Consider the following 24,444-nt stretch of genomic DNA (forward strand, 5'->3'; position numbering starts at 1 on the left):
TTAGTTTATTTATAATTTCTGACACAGTTTATTTAACATATTCTAATCTTTAAATCACCATGTGCACTAAACTAATACATTAAATCTGTCTTTTCAATGACATTTTGCAATAAATATCTACAGCAACTGTTAAGGGCAATTAGTGTATGAAGTTTGTACCAAATTTAACACCTAAAGATAATATAGCTGGATACTGATAACTTGGAAAATTCATGAAAACAGAACAGTTCATCTTAATCAAACTCCTAATTATAAATGCTTTTCTTATACTATAAATACACCTTTCAAGAAAAATCTAAATATAGGTGTTATTATAATCCAATATCTAAAATCTAAGCATCTAATATAATATTCAAATTATTAAATAACTGGTTTTTCCTCAGAGAAAATTTATACATGCTGGATATTCATCATATTCCTACTGGAAGAATTTACTCAATTGCTATTTTTCCATTTCAAGCCTAGTTGTTGTTAAGAAGCAACTAAAATTTGATAGCAGGAAAAAAATACATATATTCCAGTTCCTTTGTGTTGGCTACAAAATAGCATGGGTCTCTGGTATAGAGCAGATTAAACTTCAGCTTCTAACCAAGTAGATGAATTCAATATTAAACTACCGGTTGGGGGTTAAGTCCACAGTCTTTGAAAGCAGACACACGTTGGTTCCAATCTTGACCCTGCCTCTTACATAAAGACCAGGTAACCTTGGACAAGTCACTTAATTTCTCTAGTCCCAAATGCTTCATCTGAAGTAGATATAACAACAGCTAACTCACAGAGACTTTGTAAGGATTAAATTAAATGAGGTATTATATGTAAATAACAGCACAGTGATGGTGCTTTGAAAATACTTTCCTCTATAGAAAAAAATTTTTACTGATTTTAATCAAAGTAATGTAGTACATAACTTAAAAAGTCAAACTGCACTAGAATGCAGTTATAACAAAAATCAGCAGCCCCTTCCTTACCCCTCCCCATACTTTGGTCAGCCTACCCAGAGGCAACCTCTTGTAACTTCCCTTGCTATATCTTCTGCCATTCATCTCCAAATTCCATATGTTTTCTGTATATAGCTTTCTCCTGATACATAAAATTTAGATACTATCTATTGATATATTATGTAGATTATATATATTCAAATTCAGTGTGACCCCCAAATTAAAACACCAGGATCTTTAAACAATGACTTCTGGGGTAAATTCATATTAGAAAGAATATATAGAACAAACCGTCTCTGTTTTAAGAGCCTATGTAGTCCAAATCAATTGTAACCCGTGATTAAGGGGTCTACTCCTCAGAGCAGAAATATGAAATGGATTTATTTTTTCCAATAACTGCTCTTAGCTTTCCTGTGTGGAATCTCCTTTCCTACCTGATAGGTGTGGCAGATTGATTGCATTAGTGACCCCAATTTTTCATACCTCCCTATATCTTGTCCTTTGGTAGTACCTTTCCACACTGACTCTGAGCTTGGCCCCCCAAGAAAAGCTCAGGTAAAGGTCTGAAAGAGTGCTTGAGTGTTTCTACTTTCTTCCTTTGGACCCTAACCACTGCTATGAGAACAGGCTCAGGCTAGCCTGCTGGAACACGGAAGCAGGCTGAATCACCCCTCTTAGATGAGGCCCTTTTAGACTAGCCAGCTCCCAGCCAATACTCGGCTGGATTGTAGATATATAAGTAAGCCCTATGGAGATCAACTGAGCCTGCCACAGATCAGCAGAACTGTCCAGCCAATTTGTAGGTTTCTGAGAAATAATAAATGGTTATTGTTTTAAACCACCAAGTTTTATAATGATTCATTATGCTGCAATTCCTAACTGATATATTAGGGATCCTTAAACAACTTGGTCCCAATCTATAACTTTTTAGATGCTTTCAGTTTTTAGAACTTGAGCCTTCAGAAAATTAAGACTCAATCTTATATTATTTTTGTTATTTTGAAGATTTCAGACTCAAAATCAATTTGAAGTTCTTTTTTCCCTGTAGTTCAACCCACACTCTCTGCTGCTTAGAATGGAGAAATGAAGCATTGTCTTGCTCAGAGAAACCTTCTGCCCCTCACTACTTCTTCCAGAGCCCGTGGCTTGAGACCTGGAAGCAGGAAGGAGAATCATCCCCTTGCTTAACGGGTTGCAGTCACAGTCCTCTCCTTGCTGCTTGCTGTTGCTTCTCTGGCTGACACTGACTGCTCCTGCACGTGGCAGGCATGCAACTGCTGGCTCCCTCGTGAGTGATTAAACAGGCTCTTCAGAATATCCTGCAGGGACATTTATCTGATCTAGACAGTAACCATCCACCCTCTACCACTGCTGAGGTCCCTTTACACCTCCTGGCTTGAGCAGGACAATGGAAAAATAGGTCCAGCACAGTTATTCTCTGAAGTGACCATATTAAACAGATTGAACAGTGCCCTCTGCTTCCCACTCTTACTCTCAACTCCCTTTAGCCTTGCTCCAGCAGAAAAGGGCAGATCAGCAAGCCCATGGATAAGCCAATGCTCAACTAGGCAATGAAATGTCCCCTCTCCCAACTGTAAAGTACCCCATACTTTACAAGTGGTTCTTTGGAGAACGAAGAGAGGTTTGTGAGGGAGGGAATCGTTTCTCAGTACGACTCTGCACTTCTGCTCACTGAGTCCTGTTCTCATATTGGGGTGGGGTGGGGGATCCCAGTTCTTCAGAAATGGTTCCTCTGAGCAGTCTCTGCAGGCAGGTTTCTGACCCCACTGGCTACTAGATTATTCATAGCAATCCAAATATAGAAAATCAGTTACTCAAAAGTCTTTTGTCCTCAGCTTGGGGCCTTAGCTGCAATGCAGGAGCAAGATAAAAAGGTCCCACTCAACACACTGTTATACGGTTATTTTAAAATCTAAAGTATGCACTAAATTCTACTATACTGCATATCATTATAGAAAAATTCCATTTTTACAGAAATGCCAGTTTTATTAAAAAGACTGCCCTGAAGAGGTTATTTGAATGATACTTATTAACTTTTTATGTAAATTTTATGGTGTTTTCATGGATCCTAATTCATCAATTAAGGGCTAAAAGAAGAACATTGGCATTTTTTTTTAATTTCTCATATTTTTTCAAATAAAACTTTTTGTCTAATAAAATTCTTCAGACAAAGTGTAGATTTTTCTTTTTTCCAGAAAATCAGATATTCAATCATTCATTTAGCAAATATCTGTTTGTGTACCTACTTTAAACCCAGTGATATTCTAGTTACTTTGGGCATATCAGCAAACAAAATAAAGATCTCTGTCCTCATAGCCTGAGCAGGGAAAGAGAGACATTAAACAATAAATATAATAAATAAGTAAATTACCGAGCATGTTAGAAGGTGAATAATAGTATGAGAAAAAGAAAATGTAGAAGAGGATAAGGGAAATCAGGAGTGAGGCTGTAGGTAGGTGGACCAAGTAGTTTGAAATATTGAATAGGGTGGTCAGGGAAGCCTCAGAAAGAAGGTGACATGTGAGGAAACACATGGGATGGGACAGAGGGATGGGGGCAGTTAGTCATATCTGGAAGAAGAGGGTTAAAACAGAGGGCCCAGCCAATTCAGAGGCCCCCAGGAGGCAGTGTTTGTCTGGTGCATTTGAGGAACAGCAAGAAAGTCAGTGTGCCTGGGTGCCCTAATATTATGAGGTTATGGAAAAAAGAAAAAACAGCAAAGAGGACTGAAAAGGAGTGAAAAGTAATATAGGCGGTAAACCAAGAGAGTAAGGACACCAAACGAAAAAAGTATTTCAAGGAGAAAAGAATGATCAATCCTTGTCAAATACTACTAAAGGATCAAAGAATTTACCAGTGAGCTTAGCAGCAATAAATTTAGAGGTCTCCGATAACATTACATAATAACATTGGACACAATGATTCATTCTACTAAAAAGGAATTTTACTATTTAATGAAAATTCTTATAAAACAAATAGGTTTTTAAATACTAGTCAATGACCCATTTATTTCAAACAAATATTATACAATGAAATGAAATATAATGAGATGCATTTACACAAATAAAAAACCTGGCATAGGGCTTCCCTGGTGGGGCAGTGGTTAAGAATCCGCCTGCCAATGCAGGGGACACAGGTTCGAGCCCTGGTCCGGGAAGATCCCACATGCCGCCGAGCAACTAAGCCCGTGCACCCCAACTACTGAGCCTGTGCTCAGAGCCCGCGAGCCACAACTACTGAGTCTGCCTGCCACAACTACTGAAGCCCGCATGCCTACTGCCTGTGTTCCACAACAAAGAGAAGCCACTGCAATGAGAAGTCCATGCACCACATTGAAGAGTAGTCCCCGCTCGCCTCAACTAGAGAAAGCCCATGCGCAGCAACAAAGACCCAATGCAGCCAAAAATTAAATAATTAATTAATTAATTAATTAAATTTTTTTAAAAAAGAAATGCATATAGAGTGCTTACTACACTAAGCACCAAGGATATAGAAGTGAGGATGCAGAAACAAAATTCCTGCAGTCAAGGAGCTTTCAGACTACTGTGGGGAATCAGGCAAGTATACAGATAACCACCATACAAAATTGTGTGTCAATTATATGAACTACAGAGAAGGGGCAGGCTTCTAAGCCAAACTTGAGGGTGGGGTTACCTATCTGCTTAAATTTAATCTCAAAAAAATATGTAGTGATTATGGGCAAAAGACTTAACCAAACAAATCACAAAGGAAGGTACAATAAACTAATAAACATATGAAAAGGTGCTCAAATGAACTAGTTTTTAGGCAAATGCAAATTAAAATCACCCTGTGGCGTCAGGAGGCAGGACTTCAAATCTCCAAAAAACAACTTGGAAACTGTTCAAAACTGTTAAAAAAAAAAAAAAAAAACCATTTCAGGATTCTGGTAATCAACCAAAGTCAAATAACTTAGTAAGAAGTACTTATTCATGAAACACTGTTGAAATTAGGGTAAGAACAGTGGGACTCTGTGACACTCCTGCCTGGGGCTGCTTTCATCCCTCCCCTGTGGTCAGGTGGTCAGGGATAGGGCTCTCCCTGGACCGTAGGCTAGGGCAGCTTCAAGGCCAGAGAGGCTCAATTGATCTGGAGCCAAAGATGAAAATATGCAGTCCAGCAGCATCACCAGCAAATGTAGCAATCTCAGGAGCAAGTCTGAGGTAGCCATCCCAGTTGGGACAAGCAACCTCCTGACAACAAAACCATAAAGGTAATAGGTAGATCCTGGAAATGAGAGACCACAGAGGGGCTTGAACTCTGCAAACAACCCTGGCTGCCTCCACCCACATGCCTCAAGAAAACCATACTGTCCTCAAGTCCTGGGCTGATGGTGGAGCTGCTCACATGAACAGAGGACATGGGAGAAACTAGAAGGCAGGGCAGAGTAGAAACCTGCCTGAACTTTGAATGTGCTCCCCAACCCACATATAGATCCTTTGGGAAGGGTAGAAGTCTTACTCCATCCATCATGCTCAGGTGTCCAAGCATAACCTCTGACCAATCACTGACCATAAAGTTATGCATAAATGAATGTTGAGTAAACAAAGCCAGACTCAAAATAGTGCATCTGTTTTAGGCATGAGCTGTGTATGCTTAGCTAAAGACCCTAAACTATATCCTGAAATAACGGAGAATCACTAAAGGATCTTAACCAGGGAGTAATGGATTGGAAATGCGTTTTATAAGATCACTTTGTCAGGGTGGAGTCAGGTTGGCAGAGGGCGAGATCAGAAACAGAAAGCAGAAACAATGGCCTGAGCCAAGACAGTGGCAATGGGAAAGGAGGGCAGAGGAGGCAGAGGTAAGCCAATGTGAGAGATTTTTAAAGGTGGAATAAACTGATATAATGATCCATCAGGTCTAGGTATTGAGGAGACAGAGGAATGTAAAAGCCTTCAGGTTTACGGCCTGAGCCAGAAGGATGGTAGAGCCATCTACTAAAACAAAGAATTCAACTGACAGGAGGCTGAAAGATGAGGAGCTCAATTTTCAGAGCTTGAGGTTACCGGACTCTAATCTGTGAGATCACTTATGTGATTAAACTTTGTACAAAGGCTATTATTTAGAAGAAGATAAGTAGTATATGGCAATTCGGGACTGTAGTGGTCCAAAGACCTGGGTCCTTGCTCCAGTGGTAGCTCAGACTTGGGCAGGTCAATTGTTATCTCGGTGTCCAAGTTTATTCGTTTATTCAAGTTATCTTGACACAAAATGAAGAAAAAAAGACTGCCCCATATACTTACAAAGTGTTGTGAGCCTAAAAAAGGATGCTGTAAAGCAAGAATACATGTGATTGCTGCTATAGCATGCAATTAGTTCTGGAAATTGTCACTAAAACAACATGACCAAAATGAAACCATATATATTGGAAAAGAAACCATATTTTTGCTATGTCAGATGACATGGAAAGCACCAAATAATTATTTTTAAAAGCACTAGAAGTAGTATGACCGTTCATTTAGGTAACCAGTTACAAAATATACCCAGCAGAATCAATCTTTAAAGTGAACACCTATTCTGTTCCTAAAAGGGAAGATAATGTTTTAGATATGTAATTTCACTCCAATATTTTAAATTTAAAAGAACAACCATTAAAATCCCATTTGGGAAATTTAGCAACACGTGTTTAAGAGGACCTAAAAATGAAAGCCTACACATGAAGGAAATTCACCAAAACAACCACAATTGTATTAGGGTAATGTGATTCTTTTATGATTTTTTTTTCTATTTCTACAAACATTCAAGATCAGGGTAATGTTGTCTGTAACTGGAGGCCCAATCCAAGGCTTTGGAAATAAGCATTTTTCGAGTTCAAGCATGAAATTAACTCATAATAGATCAGAGCGGATGGGCAAATTACCCTGAAGAGACAGAATAGCTCCCCAGTCTGCAAGATTTGGCTATAATCAAATGGCAACCAAAAGAGACTGGTCAGTCATTAAAACTTTAAAAAAAAAAAATGAGATCAGTGGAGGAAACATTAGCATTGCCCACTACACTATTCAAGAAAGAGATTTCTTACCCTACATATCAATACTTTAAACAACTTGGCCTCAAATGGTAAGACTATCCCTACTGCAGAGCCAGATGTATGATGCCACTCTTAGATTATGCCACTAAATATTTCGTTCATACAACTACACATGAGAATTTGTACTCATTCTGTGTTCACGCAATTGTGATTTGCCCACTTACAAAAGAAAATGAATCATCACAATGACAGGAGCATTCCAGTTCATTTGACAATTCTATTCATTATAAATTAATAAATTAGATTCTGATATATATATATATATATATATATATATATATATATATATATATATATATATATCAGGATACAAATGTCAAAGGATATATGTATACATATATATATATAATTTGACATTGCTCGATGTGGATCCCTCTTTGAGAGACAGCTCCATTCCATTCTATCTGAATCTGAGGGTCAGATCCTGGGCTTGATAAACTTACCAGTGTTAACTCCCTAGGAGGCTTTTTGAAATAGAGCCTGCCAGCCTGCCCAATGAACCCAAACCTCACTGTTAGCCAAGAATGTGCTTTTAATTGTTAAATGTGCACAATTACTATCACTGTTTAAGTTCAATTGATAAATTTGTAAAGTATTACAGCTTTCCTTTCTGATACTCTTGATAGTCTTTAAAAATGGTGTTCAAAAATATTTAATTCACGAGTAATACAACTTGTTCTTCTTGAAGTGATTGCTTAAGATTTGCATATGCTTAAGTGACAGATCATATCATAACACACAATAAATTATGAATGAAAAACCTAGTGTAACTATGAGTCAATGTTTGTTACAAAAACACAGCATGCTGCTCCAAGTGCATTTTTCTCCTAATCTCCAAAGATAAACTAAAAAAAACTCTACTTTAGTCTAATCAAGGACTATGTGAATGCAATATATTTAATCTTTATCTAGTGACATTTGGGGCCAGAAATGATATTTCATTAACTCACAGTAGATGACTTAAACAAATACAGCATTACACTAAAACTAATAGCAATAACATGCTCACAGCCACCCTAAAAAGGATTAATACTGGGATATATAAAAAATGTTTTCTGGGGCTTCCCTGGTGGCGCAGTGGTTGAGAATCTGCCTGCCAATGCAGGGGACACGGGTTCGAGCCCTGGTCTGGGAAGATCCCACATGCCACGGAGCAACTGGGCCCGTGAGCCACAACTACTGAGCCTGTGCGTCTGGAGCCTGTGCTCCACAACAAGAGAGGCCGCGATAGTGAGAGGCCCACGCACTGCGATGAAGAGTGGCCCCCACTCGCCGGAACTAGAGAAAGCCCTCGCACAGAAACGAAGACCCAACACAGCAAAAATAAATAAATAAATAAATTTTTTTTAAAAAAATGTTTTTAGTAAGCTGGAGGAAGAAGAATAAAAGTTAAGCAAAATTAAGTATTTCAAACCAACAAATGTATTTATTTGTTACTCACATAAAGCAATATTATACTTAAGAAACCTGTGGGAAATGTCTGTTCTTTTCGTAAACCTTAAAATTGTCACTAAATTTTAGCAAAGAATCTATCTAAGGATATTGTGTACATAGAGATCAAAAAGTATGAGGATAGTTAATATTTCACCTTTAAAACAGAAAGCCTTACTTCCAACAATTCAATGTATAAATACCACAAAAATGAATGCATAGGCAAAGTAAAATAACTGTATTTAAGATATTAATTCTATTATTTACTCTCTAATTTGATTATGTTTCTGATAGAACTAGCCAGTAGGATTTATACAGTATCAGCAAATTGGAGACATGATGAAAAATTAGTCTCACCAGACACACATAGAAAGCATTTTTAACTCTCTTTAATAATGTTGTGCTTCAAAATAAAAGAAATGAAATCTCTTAACAGAATGAGGCTATGTAATTCAAGATGTCATCATCTAACGGAAATTCACCCCCAATTCTCTGTTTAGTTCTCTACTTTATAAATCCCTAAGTCAAAATTTGTAGAAATAATGGGTGAACTTCGAAGATGTCATGCTAAGTGAAATAAGCCAGTCACAAAAAGATAAATACTGTATGATTCCCCTTATATGAACTACCTAGAGTAGTCAAATTCATAGAAAGTAGAAGGGTAGTTGCCAGGGGCTGGGGAAGGGAGGAATGAGGAGTTAGTGTTTAAGGGGTATAGAGTTTCGATTTTGCAAGATGAAAACAGTTCTGGAACTTGGTTGCACAACAATGTGAATGTACTTAAGGCTACTGAACTATACACTTAAAAATGGTTAAGATGATAAATTTTATGTTATGTATATGTATTTTACCATAATTTTTAAAATAAAAATTTGTAGAAATAATATTTTATGTCTCTAGAGTCTTTTTTCTGAGATCATTAATTTTAATATTAATGATAAATAAATTTAGAGTGCACTTGAAAAACCCATAATTTTAAGACATATGGGGGAAGGGGAAAAAAGAAAGCCAACCTAATTGAATTGAGATATATCATGTCACTTCATGATATATGCTTTAAAACAGTATATTGTTACTCACAATATATATATTGTTACTCACAATGGATGTGAGCTGATAATTGTGGGAGCTAAGTGATAGGTACATGGGAATTCATTATACTATTCTCTTTGCTTTTGTATGCTTAAAATTTTTCAGAGTAAGACATTAAAAATAAAGATATCTGTGCAAATAAACAAGGTGTGAAATTCAGCACGGCAGCAGGATTGATGGAAAGGGTAGGGTGGGTTTTCTAACAAGATAGTGTTAAAAGATGGAATAAAGTAAGATATGGAAATATTTTAGAATCTATTTTAAAAATATGAATTTGATGTAATTAGGATAATGGTGAAGGGTTCTAAGAAAATCAGTGTGAATTAGTCAGAGAGAAAGACTACTGAAAGGGAGGAATTAAAATGGAATTAAAAATCAGGAATCAAAAAGAAATTTAAATTGTTTTAATTTCTAAGAATAAAATAAAATTTAAAATTTTTACTCTATATAAATTAGGAAATAAGCCCTTTCAATAAGGGTTCCTAAGCTGTCAGGGAAATAATCAAAATATTTCTAGTGTGCTGCTATGAAATTTCAAAATATGATCAAGTAGGTTTAACTGAAGAGACAGGGATTAATGGGGGGTGGGGAGCAGAGGCCTTTTAATTCTTCTTTAAGAATAACAGGACTTCCATGGCGTTCCAGTGGTTAAGACTCTGTGCTTCCACTGCAGAGGGCATGGGTTTGATCCCTGGTCTCGTAAGGTCCCTCATGCCGCCTGCATGCCATGCAATGCGGCCAAAATAAATAGAATAAAATAAAATAAACAATTCTTCTGCATCTCATTGTAAATCAAAGTAAATCAACTATACTTCAATTTAAATTTTTTTAAAAAAACGAATAACATACAAAATAATCTAGTGTTAATTGTATAAAATTTAATCTCAAAATTAGTATTAATAGAATAGAATATTTTGTTTTCAGTATCTGAATGGTCTCTCTTCCTGTTTCTGCTATACAAAAGTGAGAGAATATAGTTGAAAAGCTATGGGAAATTATTTTATCAATAACCTGTAAAAGGTGAAATCACAGAACTAATGTACTCATATCCAGTGAGTAAAAACACAAAAACAAAAGAAAAAATTTTAGAAGGCAAGTTGCTTTGAAGTTTTAAACTGCACAAATTCCCAAAAGGGCGCTGAATCTAAGACAAGGTTAAGAACATTTGCAATGATGAATAAAGTTTAGGGTGAAGAATAAATTGTGATGACACTGAAGAAAAGGAAGCATATATGTAATACACAAAAAAGTAGAGAGAACAGTACCAAAATTAAACCTATATACACATTACTTATATTCAATATATGTCATGATTTTGCCACATTTGCTTCATCTATCCCTGGTGTGTTTTTTTCTTTGCTAACCTCATTAGTAACATTTTATACCTTAGTCCATAATCAAATATCCCCAACTGTCTCAAAAAAGGTCCTTTTACAGTTGATTTGAGTCAGGGTCCAAAGAAGGTTCACACATTACATTAGGCTATGCCTCCTGATTTCTATTAATTTAGAGTAGTGCTACTCAAAACGTGGTCTGAACTGGTGCCAATTCAAGAACTAATTGTAAATTACCAGTCCCAAAACTGTTCTCAATCTGCAAACTCTTTGTTATGGGTCAATAAGATAAATTCAGAAAAGGAAAGTAAGGACTTCGAAACTTTCATAGCAAGTTGACACTGTCAACACACCCAAGTGCATGGTCAGTGGACCCATCTAGTGAACGAGGCTGGTAATCTCACCCTCCTATGATTGAGTCTCACATGATCTGAGCTGCACACTAGTTTTGCGTACCAGGACAGCTTACTGGTTGCTGCCCCAAGGATATATTAAAAACAAAACAAAACAAAACAAAAAACTGGTCCTTAATTCTAAATAGTTAGAAGTGTAGTCCTCCTCCTCACTTCTTTATCCTACCATTAGCTTTTTAAGGAAACTGGGTCAAATGTCCTTTAGATTTCTGGATTTTTCTATTTGCTTCCTGTGGTGTCAATTAACTTGGTCCTCTATCACTTGTCTTCCTTAATTGGTTCTATTCAGGTTCATCTTTGGGGGCAAGAATATTCCATAGACTGTGCTCTGTGATTCAGGTTATAAAACTTCAGAAAGTATATAATATCTGGATATCCTATTTTTAGTAATGATAAGATTGATTGCTAGGTTCAGGTAATGATAGATCAATCCCTCTTTTGTAAATTTCACATCAATTTTTCACCTTATATTTTCACCTACTGATTATTGTTGACTAATTCATTTCATTAGGGATTGAAAAGTGGTAACTTTCTAATTCTATCATCCTTTCTATATTTATTAGATGGAATTCTCAGGGGAAAAAAAATTTTCCTTATCAAATTAGGCTATTTAGTTACTATGAGATATAATTCATACAGGAAAGACAGGATAAATGCTTATTTCTTTCCTTTTGACTAACAATTTTCAGACCAAGGAGTTGATGAGTTCATGTCCTAGATACTCCCAATGGTGTTCAATGAGTTAGGTTTGGAGTCTCTTCTGCTCCACTCTCTGTCTCTCTCTCTCTCTCTCTTTGTCCCCACCCCCCCCATCCCTCCCTCCTTCTCTAACATTATGAGCCCATGGGTTTTTAAGATATATACAGACATATATTGGAGATACAAAGAGCTAGGTTTCAGACCTCCACAATAAAACAAATATCACAATACAGCGAGTCACATGAATTTTTTGGTTTCCCAATGCATATAAAAGTTATGTTTACACTATACTAAGTTATGTTTCCCAATGCATATAAAAGTTATGTATACACTATATTAAGTGTGCAATAGCATTAGGTCTAAAAACACATTGTATGAACAAAAAATACTTTATTGCTAAAAAATGTTAACCATCATCTGAGTCTCCAGTGAGTCATAATCATTTTGCTGGTGGAGTGTCTTGTCTCGATGTTGATGGCTGCTGACTCATCAGGGTGGTGGTCGCTGAAGGTTGGGATGGCTGTGGCAATTTCTTAAAATAAGACAACAATGAAGTTTGAGACATCGACTGACCACTTCTTTCACCAACGATGTCTCTGTAGCATGCAATGCTGTTTGATAGCATTTTACCCATTTTGAATTTCTTTCTAAACTGGAGTCAGTCCTCTCAAACCCTGCTTCTGCTTTATCAACTAAGTTTATGTCATATTCTGAATCCTTTGTTGTCATTTCGTCACAGAATCTTCACCAGGAGTAGATTCTATCTCATGAAACCACTTTCTCTGCTCATCCATAAGACGCAACTCCTCATCTGTTCAAGTTTTATCATGAGATTGCAGTAAGTAAGTCACATCTTCAGGCTCCACTTCTAATGCTAGTTCTCTTGCTATTTCTACTACATCTGCAGTGACTTCCTCCACTGAAGTCTTGAACCCCTCAAAGTCATCCATGAGGATTGGTCAACTTCTTCCAAACTCCTGTTAATGTTGACATTTTGACTTCTTCCCATGAATCACATTGTTCCTAATGGCACCTAGAATGGTGAGTCCTTTCCAGAAGGCTTTCAATTGACTTTGCCCAGATCCAACTGAGGAATCACTATCTTTGGCAGCTATAACCTTATGAAATGTATCTCTTACAAAATGTGACTTGAAAGTCGAAATTACTCGAACCATGGGCTGCAGAATAGATGTTGTGTTAGTAAGCATGAAAACAATATTAATCTTGTTGTACATCTCCATCAGAGCTCTTGGGTGACTAGGTACATTGTCAATGACCAGTACTATTTTGAAATGAATCTTTTTTTCTGAACAGTATGTCTCAACAGTGGGCTTAATATATTCAGTAAACCACATAAATAGATGTGCTATCATCCAGGCTTTTTTGCTCCATTTATAGAACACAGGCAGAGTAGATTTAGCATAACCTAAAAGGCCCTAAAATTTTCAGAATTATAAATGAGCATTGGCTTCAACTTAAAGTCACCAGCTAAGTATTAGCCCCTAACAAGATAGTCAGCCTTTATTTCTTTGAAGTTTTGAAGCCAGGCATTGACTTCTCCTCTCTAGCTGTGAAACTCCTAGATGGCATCTTCTTCCAATAGAAGGCTATTTTGTCTACACTGAAAATTTGTTGTTTAGTGTAGGCACCTTAATTGATGATCTTAGCTAGATCTTCTGGATAACTTGATGCAGCTTCTACATTCAGCCCTTGCTGCTTCACCTCACACTTCTATGTTATGGAGATAGTTTCTTTCCTGAAACCTCATGAGCCAAACTCTGCTAGCTTCAAACTTTTCTTCTGCAACTCCCTCACCTTTCTCAGCCGTCATGGAATTGAAGAGATAGGGCCTTCCTCTGGATTAGGCTTTGGCTTATGGGAAGTTGTCCTGGTTTGATCTTCTATCCCAACCACTAAAACTTTCTTCTTATCAGCAGTAAGGCTGTTTCACTTTCATATCGTTTGCATATTCACTGGAATAGCACACTTAACTTCCTTCAAGAGCTTCTGCTTTGCATCCACAACTTGGCGAACTGTTTAGTGCAAGAGGCCTAGGTTTTGATCTATCTCAGCTTTTGACATGCCTTCCTCACTAAGCTTAATCATTTCCAGTTTCTGATTCAAAGTGAAGATAGGCAATGCTTACTTTCACTTGAGCACTTAGAGGCCATTGTAGGGTTATTAATTGGCCTAATTTCAATATTGTTGTGTCTCAGGAAATAGGGAGGCCCGAGGAGAGGGACAGAGATGGGGCAATGGCCAGTCAGTGGAGCAGTCAGAACACACACATTTATCAAGTTCGCTGTCTTAATGGGCAGGATTCCTGGCACCCCAAAACAATCACAATACTAACATCAAAGATCACTGGTCACAGATCACCATAACAAATATAATAATGAAAAAGTTTGAAATACTGTGAGAATTATCAAAATATGACACAGAGACACGAGTGAGCAAATGTTGTTGGAAAAGTGGCACCAATAGACTTGCTCGAGGCAGGGTTGCCACAAAACTTCAATTTGTAAAACATGCAATATCCATAAAGTGCAATAAAGCAAAGTGCAATAAAACAACGTAACCCTATAATGTGTTTCAAACAATTGCATTCATTGTTATTTACCATCTTCTGCTCCCCTTTCTTATTGTAGAGAATTCAGAATAATACACTACGGACCATTACGGTATATTTGGTGCTAATAGATTTTCATAAAGGTTTCTGAAAACCTAACTACAATTTCATTCATAGCTTTATTTCTATAACAAAAGATGCTGAAAATTTCAAACAACCTACTAAAAATTATAACCACAATATAACTGTCCACGTGCCAGAAACTGTGCTAAACTTTTTGAATGCAAATCTCATTTAACGTATACAATAGCCATGTTAGGTGAGTATTATTATTATTCCTATTTTATAGATAAAGAAAATGAAGTTTGGAGACATTAAGTAATTTGTCTAAAATCCAGCTAGTAAATGGTAGAGTCAGGATTTGTACTCAGGTCTATCTAACTCTGAAGCCCATGCTATTAACCACTATCTTTAATATTTGACAGACCATCATGTTAAACAATGGCTCTCAACAAAAGTGTACCGCCTTCCTGAAGGGTTTGGAGATGATGGGGGTAGGAGAACAAGAAGAACTGTCCTGCCCAGATGCCAACAGAATTAAGCCCCACTGAAAAAATATTGATTTAGAAGTATTCTCCTTAATCTGCATACCTCCAGATATAAAAATTAGGACTATTTTGATTATTTTAAGAAACTTCTTCCTTTTAAAAATTTGAAATTATTTACATGTTTCATTAATTCACATTGCTTTTCTCATCAACTCTGCAGGAAAAATGATGCTTTGCCTTATATAAAAAGTTGAATTATACCAATTCTCTAAACATTGTCACAATTATTTTAAAATTAAAAAATAAAATGGGGGGGCTTCCCTGGTGGCGCAGTGGTTGAGAATCTGCCTGCCAATGCAGGGAACACGGGTTCGAGCCCTGGTCTGGGAGGATCCCACATGCCGCGGAGCAATTAGGCCCATGAGCCACAACTACTGAGCCTGCGCGTCTGGAGCCTGCGCTCCGCAACGAGAGGCCGCGGTAGTGAGAGGCCCGCGCACCGCAATGAGGAGTGGCCCCCACTTGCCGCAACTAGAGAAAGCCCTAGCACAGAAACGAAGACCCAACACAGCCAAAAAAATAATAAATAAATAAATAAATAAATAAATTTTTTAAAAAATAAAATAAAATAAAATAAAATGGGTGGTACCAAAGTGATTTATGAACGAACCTGAAGGTATGAGTGACAATATATGTACTCTTTAAAGGAGCCTCTACATACAGGGATAAACAAAGGTTTTTTTAAAAATAAGGGGCAAAAAGGGGCAGAGAGAGGCATTAAAAAGTTGTATTAGGAAACTTTTGGGGATGATGGATATGTTCACTCTCATGATTGTAGTGAAGGTTCAAGGTCCGTACATATGTCAAAACTTATCAAATTATACACTTTAAATATGTGCAGTTTATTGTTTGTCAATTATACATCAATACAACTATTTTTAATATAAAAATTAATTTCTGGAGCCTAAAAAGTAAAAGAATATTCTAAGTATTGTCTCCAAACAGTCCCACAAAGCCTGAGATGTAATACAGATGGAAGGTTAAAGGAAATAACCAAGTGACTGATTCACAATTTCCTTCTTAAACTGGGTATAGGACTGCAGAAATTAAGTGGTAAAAATACTAATATTCCAAAATACAGAAGAGAGGGATCTCCTTGCTGGAGCCCCTTTTCCTAATTCAGATCAACAGCATGCACTGAGGCAGGGCTGGGCGAGAAACCGCAGTCAACACCACGCAGACACCCAGTCCCAGAAGTCACCCACTGGCCACACAGAGCCCACATATTATACATCACTGGCATGTTGGGTTTGCTCCTCACTGTATTTAAAAAATATCTTTTTTAATTAGTTGCCAACCTTTAAAAATTTAGATTTTACCCCCAAATCTTTTTTACTTTTCTTGGAAGATCTGGTAAACCCCTGGGCCCATGTTTCCAACCTGGCCTCAGGCCAAGCACTCTGGTCAGCCACAGGCCCCAAGACTCAGTGTCCATTCTGTCTTGTCCCTGGCAGCTTGACCCACTTACATTACCCAACCAGCTCTTCACAGACTTTTGAGTTTGCAGTCCTAACCCTAAGGCTATAAAGATTTTCTCTGATGAATGTTTTGTTTTGTTTTGATACTATCTACAGGCTTACCCCCACATTAAAGAGAACAGTCCTTAATTAGAGGTGCAATTCTTACTCCAAAGGGTAGGGAGCTCAGCAGAAAGTGGCAGCAAACAAGAAACTAGACTTAGCCATACCCATCCGTGAAGTAGAGGCCAGGCCAGAATAAAAACAAATCCTGGAAACTGGTTCTTATGGCACTAGTTTCAACAAATTCAGTGAAGAAACTTCTGACATATAATTTGTCTCCTGGAGATCTTCCCCAGAGTCCCCCAACACACACACACACACACACACACACACACACACACACACACACACACAGACCCAATTTCCTCCCTACCTTTCTGCTCCCCAACTCTGCTAGGTCATGAAATGGTAACAGGAATCTCTATTATCCTGCCTCCAACTTAAGATAAAAGAAAAATTCTTTTTTTTCTTTTTTTAACCTGGTAAAAAGGGAAAGTTCCCAAGGAATAATCACACAAATTATTACAGGACAAAAGGGGTCAGAAACCTATTCTCATTCAATGAATAAACAGTCAACATTTTAATCATTACGTATCAGAAGCATTAATATTAAAGTCAGGAAGAAGACAAAGATAGCTGTTATTACTATTAACATTTTTCTACTCAGTTCATAAAATAGTAGGGAGAAATATTACAAAGAAGGCAATAAAAAACTCCTCATTTGCAGATAACCTCACTCTACCTAGAAGACACAAGAGAAATCACTGAAAAATTATGAAAATTAACAGGAGAATTCAGTAAGATGACTGAATGGTTACAAAATTAATATACAAAAATTAGCAGTTCTTTTATATGTCAATAATAATCATAGAAGAAATAAGATGAATAAAAATTCAAACATAATAGCAAACAAAATTATTAAATACTCAGGAACAAAATTAATAAAAGATGCTAGTAAGGTCACGTTATCCTAGAGCAAGAGATGCCTTAAAAGTTTATGAACTGTCCCATCACTAGCTTAGAGAGTGGGGCTAGAATCCACCACAAGAAATTGACTCTATACCTCTGAACCCTCACATGAGCTCCCCTGTCAAAGCTTAGCTGATATACGACCCAAGAGGAATCATGGCTTCTCCTCCCAGTGACAATCTAGATCTGATCAAGGCCTGCATTTCCCTAGCCTCTAGATCTGAATCATAGGAATAAGCTCAAAACTGTTCTCATTTCTCAGATTTCATATAGGAAACAGAGTTAATCGGCAGAGAATCAGGATTCACCACTTTTTCATGGATCAGATAAAATGTCAAGTAGAGAAAACTTACTTATTCTCTAAGAACAGGATTTCAAGGAACTCTTAAAGAGCTTTTGGCAGAGAACCTTACTAAATGTTTGTGTGGAAATAAATGAGTACATAGACCTTTTACATTATTACTACTGAATAGAATCAAAAGAAAGAATGTTTTGGAAGTATTTATATTATTAAGAAATTCCCAGTGAATACAGTCCTCAATATTTCAGAATTTGTGATTATTTGACTATGGTTTGGTTTCTGGATTACCTTTCCACTCTCTGGACAAAAGTAGTTTCCTAAGAAAATTAATAGTGTAAGCAAATGGTTTGAAGCACCACAGAAGCATCTGTTTACATTCAGATAATTAATATGCTAACAACTCTTATTATTAAATTAAAGCAGTTCACCTAAGGACTTTTGTAGATAATACTTCATTAGCCTAATTATAATGAGTATATATAGCTGAAGTAATAAAATGGACATCTGTTTTAAAACATTCTTCAATTTAAGCTTTCTACTAAATCAAACTAGCTTTCATACATTACTTTCAATTACTGAGGTTTTTGTGGGGGGGGGGGACAAAAAAAAACCCCATTGAAATAGAAAATAAAATTTTCTTACCTTTGAAGTTCTCCATTCCCAGCCATCGCCTATCTTCTGTGAATGTTTAATGAATTCTGCACAATAATGCTGGAACGTTTCCTCTCCAAAGAACTCATCTTCTTCCATACTAAGTAACAACTGAAATATAAAAACTATTAGCATCAGCTGTGGAATGAATACTGAAAAGAATTCAGCTAATTCACTTATTTCTTTAAACAAACAGAAATTTGGGATGTACACTGGAAATTAACCTCAGAGCCACTCCAAAAAAAAAAGTGTTTTGTTTCCTTCTTTCTCACCCTATCCCCCTTTTTTAATCAGGAAGAAAATGTGATCAACATGAAAACCCAGGGACTTCCCTGGTGGCGCAGGGGTTGGGAATCCGCCTGCCAATGCAGGGGACACGGGTTCAAGCTCTGGTCCGGGAGGATCCCACATGCTGCAGACCAATTAAGCCCGTGCACCACAACTACTGAGCCTGCGATCTAGAGCCCGCAAGCCACAACTACTGAAGCCCACGCACCGCAATGAAGAGTAGCCCCTGCTCGCGCAACTAGAGAAAGCCCGTGCGCAGCAACGAAGACCCAATGCATCCAAAAATAAATAAATAAATTTATTTTTTAAAAAAATGGAAACCCAAAACCTAGCTTTGTATTGATAACAAATACGTATCTATGGTTCAAAAAGTTTAGTTTGTCCATAAATTTACTTTCAAGTGTTTATTATCTCACTTCTTCTAAGCTAATGCTTCCAAACAACCTCCTCACACTTCCTTCTCTATCTCCTACCTTAGCTCTTATACAGACAGCATCACAGTGATTAGTGGAGCTGGGCTGTTCTTCAAAAGATGTTCTAAAGCCTGAAAGTATTTGTTTTGCAAGGTGTAAGGTGATGATCACCTAATTAATTACCTACTTTACTGAGTCTACAAATGTGCCAAAATCAAGGATTACCCATATATTTGTTATATAAATCTATCCAAAACATGAAACATTGTTTATAGAAAGAAAATTTTAGAGCAGCTGGAAGGAAACTCACAGATTATATAGTTCAAGTCTCTTGATGAGAAAAGTTGGACCAAGTGAATTCCCACATTCTCCTCATTAGTGATAAGCATCATCAGGACAACGAGCACTTGTTAACTGCTTACTATGTCAGGTACTTATGCTAGACACTTCACAGTTCCATTTAATCCTCGCACAACCCAAAGGCTGCTGTTACCCTCATTCCTCAAATGAAAAAGAGTAAGTAATCTGCTCAAGAATACAAATGAGGAAAAGTTCAAACCCCAGTTTGGCTCCAGGGCCAATGATCTGTCTATACTAGCTGATTCCCAGTCCAGTGTTCTTTCTGATTATTCAAATTTAGTATGACCTACATAAGAATTTGTTCACTCATCCAACAAATACATATTGTATGTAAGTAGTAGGCACTGTGCATAGGTAAAGGTTAGACACACAAAAATGAAAAAATGTATAGTCCTTGCCTTGTAAGAACTTATCTTGAATGAAGCATTGTAGGATGTTGAGCAGCATTCCTGGTCTCTATGCACTGGGATGCCAGTAGCATCCTTTTCCCCAGTTGTGACAACCAAAAATGTCACCAGACATTGCCAAAGGTTCCCTGGGGGACAGTCACTCTATAGCTGCTTACTTCTCTGTCTTTCGTGGTTGCAGAAGCGTTTACCCACCTGGCAAACTCATACACATTCTACAGGTGTCCCTCCAGGATGCTTCCATCAAGATGTACCTTGTGTTTCCCCCACTAGACCATGAACATCTCAAAGACAAGATCCGAGTCTAATTCATCTTGGTACCCCCAGCACCCAGCTTAGTGCCTGGCTCTAGACTGAACCTGATAAACATTTGTTGGATGAATGAATAAGTAAATGAAGTATGAACTGTAAAAAAAAAAAAAAAAACTTATCTTGCAATGAAGGGAGATAACCAGTAACAATAATTACAGCAGAAGCTCTCTTATAAGACCAACCTCCATTCAACTTGCCAGATTAATTGATACAGCATCTATTCCCTCTGTAAAACAATGACTAATGTCTACAGCATGCTTTTTATGAAGCATCTCTACTCCTATCAGTTGAGTGTACTTTCACAAACCATATTCATGTATCATAAATACATACTTTAATTAAATGCAACACAAACCAAACCAATAAAATGTAAGTAAAAAAGAAACACAACTGTTATTTCTATGATGTAGACTTCATAAAGACTTGGAAAGAGTATAAAGGTAAGTCTTCATAAGAAAAAACAAACTACTATTGAACTAGTTATAGACAATACAACTGAAAAGATTGGCTGAGGGGAAAAAAATCATACAAATCAAGGATTATGCACTCAGATTGTGGCACAAGTGGCTTGAGTTCTTTCATTTAAACCAAAACTAGAAATTTACAGGATGCATTCCAGGTTCGGTATAATTAAGAATGAACAATGAATTCCAATCAAGTACCCATACTCAAAGAAAATGCCTTGGTCATACACGAGAAAATTCGCAAATGAATGTTTATATGTTTTAAGTTGAAATAAAATGTTTTAAGTACATATGTATCTTTTAAACTCTAGCTTTAATCAAATTTCTCAATTAACAGCTCAACTCTTAATTCTGATAGCAATGGAAAAGAGGACTTTGAGTTAAAGTATATAAACGGAGTGATGCACAGATTATGGTAGGCACAAGAAGAGTTCCTTACAAAGAGGGGATGGTGTGGGAAAGTGTGTGGGGTGGGGGTGGAGATGAATCTTTAAGGTTAAGTAGGAGTTTTTGCAGGGCAAATTGTCAGTGAGTGAAGCACAGGGGTTAGAACAGTGGTCCAAGCGGGGAGGACAGTGTGAACTAAGGTAAGTAAGGGTGTAGAGAACCGCAAGTTTGATGTCACCAACATGATAAAGAGACTATAGTAAGATAGAGATAGTCAAATCCCATGCAAGTTAAATCTGTCTGCCGTCACTAGTGGAGGAGAAGTGGATGGGAAGGGCCTCAAAGATACCAGATAGAATAGTGATGAACTTCCTGAAAGGTCACTTGTGTACCATGCCAGAGTTTGGACTGTCTCCATAGGAAACAGAGAATCAGACATTGGAGCTGAAAAGGTCAGAATAGTAAGTCATTGGTGGTTCTGTGGAGGATGGATCTGAAGGGTACAGCCTGAGGGCAGGGAGGAGAGTTAGAAGCTGTTGCTGGATGAGAGGTCATGAGGATCTGAAGCCAGGCAATGAAATGCAGCAGAAAGAATACGTATCTTAAGTTATGGAGACAAGCTAAAATGAACTTAAGAGATTTGGAAGTCATCGGTTTAAAAGAGACAAATGAAACCATGAGGGTGAATACTGCCCAGCTGGAATGCAATAGCAAATTCTTAATAAGCCTTCTGGTGGGTCATGAAATTTTACACTAAATTTTGTATGTATATGCCTATCTATATTTTGGAAAGGAAAGATTCTATAATTTTCAACAGACTGTTTGAGGGGTCTTAAACAGAAAGTTAGGAACCTCTATGCATAGTGAGAAAAGCAGTGGGTTGAGAAAGAAACCTTCAGAGCAGCAGCATTTAAGGGACCTATTGAGGAAGAGGAACGAACAAAAGAGCTAGAGAATGAGTCAGGCATTAGGAGATCCTAGCAAGAGCAGTGCCACAGAGCCCAGGGTGTAGAGAATAACTAACAAAGAACCAACAATGTCAAAAGAAAAGAGAGGTCCGTTAAGAAAAGGACTGAAAACATCCATGGAGCTTGAAAATGAAGCAATCATTGAGGCCTTAGTGAGCAGTTTCAGCAATGTTGGAGAGAGAAGCCAGGTTGTGGTGGGCTGAGAAGAAAACTACAAGTGAGGAAATAAGTAAAAACTTTGTAGACTACTTTTCAAAAAATTTGATTAAAAAGTAGATACAAATTGGTAACAGAAGCAGCACACAGGCTTAAGGGAGGATACTGTTTTTCCTAAGAAAGGGAGATATGAATATATGTTTAAGCTGAGCAAAGAGGGTTGGAGAGAGGGAAAAGTTAAAAATACCAAAGAGAGAAAGTGACTGATGAAGCAATATCCTAAAGGGGCTGGGAGGAGATGTGGTCATCAGCACAGGAGGATGGATTTGAACAACACAATTAACACCTTGTCCCTTGCAGAGGAAAGGCATTTGAGGATGAACATAAAAATTAGAGAAGTTTTTCAAATGGCACCCCAAATTAAGGAAGACAAAGTCTGATGATCACAAGATTTTCAGATGCAGGGGTAGAGGATAATGATAAAAGGAGAGTGTTTGAGAAAGCGAGTATAAATTAGGAATTGGTGGTGAAGAAGAAGAGAGGACAGCATTTTAAGATGAGCAGATACAAGTGAAGGCCCAGCACAGGTTGGGAGCCTGAATTTGCAGTGCAACACTCTGTGAGGTATTGTGGTTGCCTTCAGCAGTGCTCAGCTCCCCAGGTGTCAGAACAAGCAGAGAGGGCTGCATTGACTATGCATGCAAGTTGAGGTTTTGCTGGGTTGAGTCAGTGTAAGGATAAGGGTGAAAGAGGAAACAGAATATGCTAGTGAGAACAGCTCAGAGGTCCAGATTATGTAGAAAAAGAAAAGATGCCAAGAGAAGGTTAAAGGGGCTGGGAAAATATGGCCGTATCAAGAAATACTGCATATGAAAGAGGGTAAAGGACAACTGCAGTGAAAGGAGGGAAATGGAAGATGGGAAGACTATGAGATTTAGAAATTGAGAAGGTCTCAGCTGTGGCCATGGAAATAAGTTATAAGGTAGCTTGGAGATGAAGGTCACTGGAGCTCACAAAGTTTAAAAAACTATAAGACGTATAATGTTTGCTGTCTTCCACATGGACACTGAAGTCATTTAGGATTATTCTGAGAGCTACTGGGAATGCAGAGCTCTTTAAAAAATATGTAAGTTAAACTAGGAGATTTAGAAATGACAAGGGGCAAATGGCAGAAGACAATAGAGCACAGAGGTGGTAAGTAATATGTGGTATATAATGCCAAGTCCATCAAGAATAATCACTAATAAACCAATACCTGTGTTCATGATAGCCAAACACAGCCTTGGATTCCTTCTCAAGATGGCGCTCAAGGCAGCAACTACCAGTGATTAGGGACAGCATGTGAGAAAAAAGTCTACCTTGCCATACCTGGTAGAGCTGAATTTCATGAGCCTCAAAGGAGCAGGAATATTTACATGAGGCTGGAGAAGCGGTAACCTAAAGCTGGCTCTTCAGAAGTGGGGGTTACCAGCAATCTCAGCACCCTGAGCTTTGTAGAGTGGAGGAAAAAGCCTCCATTCAAAGAGTTTTTGGGTTTTGTTTGTTTGTTTGTTTTTTAAGTCAAGTTTCCTTTAAAACAAGTTAGTGGAAGCACTAACCTGTGCAGATGTTAACATCATGTAAGATACGTGTGGAAACATCCACACTACATCCACTCACTACTCCCACCCTGGAGATTCACAATGCACATTTATATGGGGAAACTATTAACTCAGGGTTTCCCAACTCTTTTGACCACAAAATTATTTTTCCTGGGAACACTTTTTAACATCTTACTCCACAGAATGTAGTAAAGGAAATAATGAATTAAGGGTTTAGACAAGTTTTTTTTTTTTTACTGTGGATGTGTGCTCCTGAGATCACAATGGAGAGGAATAGGGGAACAGTGGGAGAACAAGTTTGGGAAGAGAAAGCACCAAGTACAGGAACCAAGTACAGAAGAGTCGATAAACTCCAGGGGCTTCTACAAAGGCAGTCAAATGTTTCAAGGGTGTAAGTGAGATCTCCAGTTTACACAAAGAATTCACGTTAACAAGGTGCTTCAGTGCAGATAAAAGTTGAGAAAGTGACATCTAAGAAGTCTGTAAAAGG

At 37.5% G+C, this 24,444-nt stretch overlaps 1 protein-coding gene across 2 annotated transcripts in view; it reads right to left on the reverse strand.

The window, feature by feature from the left end:
- The window catches only part of ATG10 (autophagy related 10), a 302,663-nt gene that overhangs the window by 269,126 nt on the left and 9,093 nt on the right, over nt 1-24,444 (reverse strand). For both annotated transcript variants that reach the window (XM_082458279.1, XM_082458278.1), the window contains exon 2: nt 18,590-18,709. In XM_082458279.1, the coding sequence (XP_082314405.1) occupies nt 18,590-18,697 (108 nt within the window). In that variant the 5' untranslated portion in view covers nt 18,698-18,709. The remainder of the gene's footprint in view (nt 1-18,589; nt 18,710-24,444) is intronic.

The sequence above is a fragment of the Balaenoptera physalus genome (genome assembly GCF_965194825.1).
Source record: "Balaenoptera physalus genome assembly, chromosome: 3".
In the NCBI taxonomy this organism is placed as follows: Eukaryota; Metazoa; Chordata; class Mammalia; order Artiodactyla; family Balaenopteridae; genus Balaenoptera; species Balaenoptera physalus.